A 7,306-nucleotide genomic window follows, 5' to 3' on the forward strand; every position below is an offset into this window, starting at 1 on the left:
CTCCATTATGATTAAACTCTGTATTAAACTATAATCCCAACTTAACATTGCATATCCTGCGATGTGACTATTGCGGATGCACACATCGCGGTATCGATGCTGAAACGATATATTGTGCAGCCCTGCTGTAACTTCAAAATATCTTAGGTGTCTTTTTTTCTGTCCTTGGCCAAAACATGCTCACATTATTAGTGCTGTTTAAGCATTATCAAAATCAATTTTACATGAATATTAAAATAAATCTAAACTAAATAGATTGCGTGTTTTATTATATGCTGTAGTAAACTTGAACATGCATTGTTTTTCTTATTATTTACCATGTAAACGTAGACATTACATGAATCAATAGGTCATGAAAATTTACTTGGAAGTTCTGGAAAAGTCGTTGAATTTGAGTAGTTAAAATGTGTATGAACCCTGTACTTACTGTTGATTTGAACCCTTGTGTACTGTTCAAATTGACTACCCTTTCATTATGTTGGTGGCTGTTTTTACCCCATTGTTAACTGATGCTAACAAATCTGGCCTTACTGTACAGAGTTACGAACAAAAGACATATTAATAGTTGCAGAATTTTCAATGACGTAGGTCAGATTAGCATGTTTGAAAATAAATCTCATCGCATTTGGTGCTGTGATGAACAACCACTGCTAATACTATAATCTGTAAATTCTTAAGCATAATAAATAAGTATTTATGTTATATTGAAATATTGGCATATGTCTACATGGTACATGCTTGGCTATTTGACTACTCTTGTAATGTGAAATACGATTGGCCTTTCAGAGGTGATGAGTCTTTTGTCAAGCTGCTACGCTGCGTTGTTGGACGACATGAATGCTGAAGTCCAGATTCGATGGCTGCAGATTGTGGTGCGGAACAGCTTTTACCCTGATCTGCCTCGAGTTCGCGGCTTCTTGCATAAACATGTGAGTTTTGGGAATGAAGTGCCTCTTGGGCTGATAATAACACATTAATACAGCATCTACATATTGATTTCTAAGAGCCTTTTGTGTGGCGTGAAGATAAAGCTTCTGAGCTAAAGCAGGCTAGTGTCTTGTTTTGCTGTGTTTAGAGGGCACAAACACTTTAAAGCTAGAGAGGATTCATGAGTTAGTGACTGGTGCTTTCTATTCCTCCAATGTTCCTCCATTTTGGGTTTAAGCTGAGATTTCCTTAAAGGGCATCCACATTCCAGAGCTTCTAATAAACAGTCTAAGCTAGTGTTTGAGTGCTGACTGCTTATGACGTCGTGTAAAGAGGTCCAGTCAATCGCAACAGGTTTGGCTGGTTTCTTCTTTCGCTATGTCAAAAGCATGCTGTGTGGATTACCATTTTCTAACATGTATTGTTATAATTTAGCTTCACAGATGAGTAATATACCATGGTTATGAATTCCTCAAGGTAAAATCTACCGCTATCTCATGGCAATTCGTAACTTTTTGATTTAGTGGCTAATTCGTATGAATTCGTACAATTTAGGATGATTTGCTCAACCCCCAATGATGGTTGGGTTTAGGGGCGAGGTTTGGTGCCACGCCTCCTTTTAGAAATCTTATATTTTCGTATGAACATGACTTGTACAAATTAGTCACTAAACTAACAAATGTAAAATAGTTCAGTTTCCTCGTGAGATCAGGCTGGTAAAATCGGATGTTAGAACAAGGCAATCTCACAGAAATTTGTAGCTTTTTGATTCAGTGACTAATTAGTTTTTTTTTTTAGCATGATTCTGTCATCCTCCAATGACAGTTGGGTTTAAGGGTGGGGTTTGGTGCCACGCCTCCTTTTAACAAATCGTACATTTTCGCACGACTGAACTCGCCATTAAACAGACAAAACAAAAGATGGTTAAGTTTCCTCGTGAGATCAGATGTTATCCTTATCTGTCAGAACAACGCAATCTCACGGAAATTTGTAGCTTTTTGATTTTGTGGCTAATTTGTGCATTATTTTTGTACAATTTAATATGATTTGCTCATCCCCCAATGATGGTTGGGTTTAGGGGCGGGGTTTAGTGCCACTCCTCCTTTTAAAAATCTTACATTTTCGTATGACTGAACTCGTACGAATTAGCCACTAAACTGACAAAAAGTAAAATAGTTATGTTTCCTTGTGAGATCAGGCAGGTAAAATCAGATGTTACCCTTATCTGTCAGAACAACGCAATCTCACGGAAATCGTTAGCTTTTTGAGTACCTAATTTGTGCATTATTTTTTTTGTACAATTTAGTATGATTTGCTCATCTCCCAATGATGGTTTAGTTTAGGGGTGGGGTTTGGTTTGATGCCACGCCTCTTTTTTTAAAAAAATCATACATTTTCGTATGACTAAACTCGTACAAATTTGTACGAATTAGCCACTAAGCTGACAAAATAAATGATGGTTAAGTTTCCTTGTGAGATCAGGCTGGTAAAATCAGATGTTACTCTTATCTGTCAGAACAACGCGGAAATCGTTAGCTTTTTGATTCAGTGGCTAATTCGTATGAATTCGTACAATTTAGTATGATTTGCTCAACTCCCAATGATGGTTGGGTTTAGGGGTGGGGTTTAGTGCCACTCCTCCTTATAAAAATCGTACAGTTTCATATAACTGAACTCGTACAAATTAGCCACTAAACTGACAAAACGTAAAATAGTTACGTTTCCTCATGAGATCAGGCTGGTAAATCAGATGTTATCCTTATCTGTCAGAACAACACAATCTCACGGAAATTTGTAGCTTTTTCATTCAGTGGCTAATTTGTGTGTTTTTTTTTTTTTTTTTTGTACAATTTAATATGATTTGCTCATCCCCCAATGATGGTTGGGTTTAGGGGCGGGGTTTAGTGCCACACCTCCTTTTAAAAATCGTACATTTTCGTACAACTGAACTCGCCACTAAACTGACAAAACGTAAAATAGTTACATTTCTTCATGAGATCAGGCTGGTAAAATCAGATGTTACCCTTATCTGTCAGAACAACGCAATCTCACGGAAATTTGTAGCTTTTTGTTTTAGTGGCTAATTTGTGCAGGTTTTTTTGTACAATTTAGTAAGATTTGCTCATCTCCCCAATGACGGTTTGGTTTAGGGGCGGGGTTCAGTGCAACGCCTCCTTTTAAAAAAATCATACATTTTCGTACGACTGAACTCGTACGAATTAGCCACTAAACTGACAAAACTAATGATGATTAAGTTTCCTGGTGAGAATGGGCTGGTAAAATTGCACGTCATCCTTGTCTGTCAGAACAACACAATCTCACACCAGTTTGTAACTTTTTGATTGAGTGGCCAATTTGTATTATTACTTTCATGCGTTTTAGTTTGATTACCCCTAATGAGGGATAGGTTTTGTGGGTGGGGTTTGGGGACATGCCTCCTTTTAAAACTCATATGTTTTCATACAACTGAAATTGTATGAATTTGTACTAATTAGCCACTTTTCTGATAATATGTAAAATAGTTATGTTTCCTCATGAGATTGGGGTGGTTAGACGGGGTGGTTTGAACTACATAAAATAAATAAATAAATCATCAAGATGTGATTACAAGCTTATTTCAAACTCTAAATTAAGATTGGATGAGCCGTGATTAAAGTAAAATTGTCACTGCAATATAAATAGGAACTGAAAATGTAATGTTTTAATGTACATTTTTGTACCTTTTCTTTATTTTTCTTTATTTAAATTGTATCAACTCTTATTGAAACATGAAGTTGTTATTGAAGTTATTATTATGTAATGTTTTTATGTATATTATATTGATATTGCCATGAAATAGCCAAACGTTGCTGATGTGGCAATAAACAAACTAAATTATTTACATATTTACAATACAAAAAGTTTCCATTAAAAATAAATAACAATCTTAATTTATATTTTGAACATTGATATCTTTTATCATGCTTTAGTTTGTCACATAAAGGAGATTATCAATGTATTTAAATAAGAATGCTTGTCAAAACTTTATTAAAGTGTTAGTATATGCAGTCAGACATGCAGTACATGTTTGTTACTACACTACTTTCACTGATGCATTTTCTCTTGACAAATGTGCAATTTTATATAAAATTAATGTAAAAAAATGTAAATTACCTCATCATTTACTCTCCTTTGTGTGGTTTTAAACCTTTATGGGTTTCTTTTGAACACAATAGAAGATATTTTGAAGAATGCTGCTTACTGGAACTTCCATAGTAAAAAAATAAAAATACAGTTATTAAGTCAATGGGTCAACCAACATATTTAAAAAGAAATCTTCTTTTGAGGTCAGCAGAAAAAAGAAACTCAAATAGGTTTTGAATGAGTGACGGGTAAATAAATTATGATAGGATTTGCATATTTGGGTGAACTGCCCCTTTAAGAGTGGAGCATCGTAATATGAATGTTATATCTGGTCTGTTTCAGCATTGGGTGTCTATGAACATTTTTTTTCTTTTCTAGACCTCACGGATGTACACGGTGCCTCTTTACGAGGATCTGTGCGGAGGAGTGATGAAGTGCTTTGCGGTTGAGGTGTTTTATCAAACTCAGGCCCGTTTGCACCCTAATCTACGCAGGACACTTCAGCAGATACTGTTCCAAAGCAGTGCCCTCAACACCAGCACGGCTCCGTCTCTAATGGCGTCCGCGCCCTCTGCCCCTTCCTCACCCACAGACCCTCCACCCAACGGGACCATTGCACTGCGAGACGTCAATGTGTCCGCATGAGATCGAAACTTCTGGGTTTGGGTTGAAAAGGCCAGAAACAACACTTGAACTTCTTGGACCATAGCAATGCATTGTGGGAGGCACTCGCTGATGGGTGCACACACACTCTCACCAACACTGGGATGTCTATTTAAAAAAAGCAGATATTTTCATAAGCTAAACGTAAAGCTGCTCAGGGCTGTGGAACAAAGTGGAGAATTGATGTTTGCAATGGTTATTGTGCCATGATCTGTGTGTGTACTGGTTTTGGTCGTTTATGAGGATGCTGATTTGTATTATACCATGGGTAAGATCTAGGTATTATAATGTTGAGGTGGTTTATGAGGACATATCATGTGTCCTTGTAATTCAGAACGCTTAAAATAATACTTTTCTTCAAAAATTTGTCAGGTGAGGGTTGGATTTATGGGTCAGATAAGGCTATAATAAGCCGTTTTTATGGTATAAAATGCATTATGCCTATAGGGAGTCCTCATACACCACCAAAACCTGTGCTTGTGCAGGGTAGGACCTATGTATTACAGTGTTGATGTGGTTTATGAGGACATGTTCTGTGTCCTCATAATTCAAAACGCTTAAAAATAATACTTAATGATTTTTTTACATTCAAAATTAGCCACAGGTCCTCTGTGAGGGTTGGGTTTAGGGGTAAGCTAAGGCTATAATAAGCAGTTTTACCGTATAAAATGCATTATGCCTACAGAGAGTCCTCATATTCCACCAAAACCTGTGTGAGTGTGTGTACAGGGGTATGTCAGTATCAAAGATGCTGCTTGCCATCTGTTAGCCATGACATGTTGGGTGTGTGTGTGTTTTGGTTGTTTATGAGGATGCTAATTTGTATAATAACATGGGTAAGATCTAGGTAGTATAATGTTGAGGTGGTTTATGAGGACAAAATATGTGTCCTTGTAATTCAGAACGCTTAAAAATAGTACTTTTCTTCAAAATTTGTCAGGTGAGGGTTGGGTTTAGGAGTCAGACAAGGCTATAATAAGCAGTTTTACCGTATAAAATGCATTATGCCTACAGAGAGTCCTCGTATACCACCACAACCTGTGTGAGTGTGTGTACAGGGGTATGTGAGTATCAAAGATGCTGTTTGCCATCTGTTAGCCATGACATGTTGGGTGTGTGTGTGTATTGGTTTTGGTTGTTTATGAGGACGCTAATTTGTATAATAACATGGGTAAGATCTAGGTATTACAATGTTGAGGTGGTTTATGAGGACATGTTCTGTGTCCTCATAATTCAAAACGCTTAAAAATAATACTTAACGATTTTTTTACATTCAAAATTTGCCACAGGTCCCCTGTGAGGGTTGGGTTTAGGGGTAAGCTAAGGCTATAATAAGCAGTTTTACCGTATAAAATGCATTATGCCTACAGAGAGTCCTCGTATACCACCACAACCTGTGTGAGTGTGTGTACAGGGGTATGTCAGTATCAAAGATGCTGCTTGCCATCTGTTAGCCATGACATGTTGGGTGGGTGTGTGTGTACTGGTTTTGGTTGTTTATGAGGACGCTAATTTGTATAATAACATGGGTAAGATCTAGGTATTATAATGTTGAGGTGGTTTATGAGGACATATCATGTGTCCTTGTAATTCAGAACACTTAAAAATAGTACTTTTCTTCAAAATTTGTCAGGTGAGGGTTGGGAAATGGGCTCTCTGGTACTTGCAAGGATGTGTCCTCTGTGGAGGTTCTGATTAACTATCACCAGAGCCTCAAGAGTGAGGTGGAGGCCCGCAACAAGAGCGTCCTACAATGTATCAAGTTGGGCAAGACTTTACTGGCCGCCCGTAACCCTGCATCAGAAGAGGTGATGCATAAAACAGCCAGCACAGCCTGATCAGGAACTACACTCAGGGCTATGACAAGCAGTTTTTATGGTATAAAATGCATTATGCCTATAGGGAGTCCTCATACACCACCAAAACCTGTGCTTGTGCAGGGTAAGACCTATGTATTACAGTGTTGATGTGGTTTATGAGGACATGTTTATGAGGACACATTCAAAATTAGCCACAGGTCCTTTGTGAGGGTTGGGTGTAGGCGAATGGTAAGGCTATAATAAGCAGTTTTACCGTATAAAATGCATTATGCCTACAGAGAGTCCTCGTATTCCATCAAAACCTGTGTGTGTGTGCGCGCAGGGGTATGTCAGTATCGAAGATGCTGTTTACCATCTGTTAGCCATTACCTTTTGGGTGTGTGTCTGTGAATGTGTGTTTTGCATATGTTCCTCTGGCCTATGCACATTATCTTATATGTTTGCATTTGTTCTCCAATGCAAGTGAGCAATCAATTGGAGGACTTGACAGGATTTCAGAGACTTTTTGCTAGCTGCGCAGATGTGTTGAGGACCAATCCCAGACGAACCCCCTTTCTGGACAGTGTTATCATCGCTGATGTGAATATGTACAATTTTTGTGCTCATTGTGCAATCCAGTCACGGTCTAATGAAGATCCTACAGATTCCACACACTCTCAGCCTTTCTGCGATGATGCTTTACATTTAATTTCTGATAACTGGAATCTGACTTTTCTCAAGCTTCTCTTTCCTGGTGCTAACCGCTCAGCATTGAGTCTCAGGTATATCAAGAC

General features: G+C 37.9%; 1 protein-coding gene across 1 annotated transcript in view; it reads left to right on the forward strand.

Moving 5' to 3' along the window:
• rnpepl1 (arginyl aminopeptidase like 1) overlaps positions 1 to 7,306 on the forward strand; it is a 29,289-nt gene that overhangs the window by 21,015 nt on the left and 968 nt on the right. Inside the window, exons 10-11 of the mRNA XM_056478145.1 lie at positions 787 to 929; positions 4,429 to 7,306. The exon at positions 4,429 to 7,306 is cut by the window's right edge and continues 968 nt beyond it. Of these exons, the coding sequence (XP_056334120.1) occupies positions 787 to 929; positions 4,429 to 4,695 (410 nt within the window). The 3' untranslated portion in view covers positions 4,696 to 7,306. The remainder of the gene's footprint in view (positions 1 to 786; positions 930 to 4,428) is intronic.

The sequence above is a fragment of the Danio aesculapii genome, chromosome 18, assembly GCF_903798145.1.
Source record: "Danio aesculapii chromosome 18, fDanAes4.1, whole genome shotgun sequence".
Taxonomy (NCBI): Eukaryota; Metazoa; Chordata; class Actinopteri; order Cypriniformes; family Danionidae; genus Danio; species Danio aesculapii.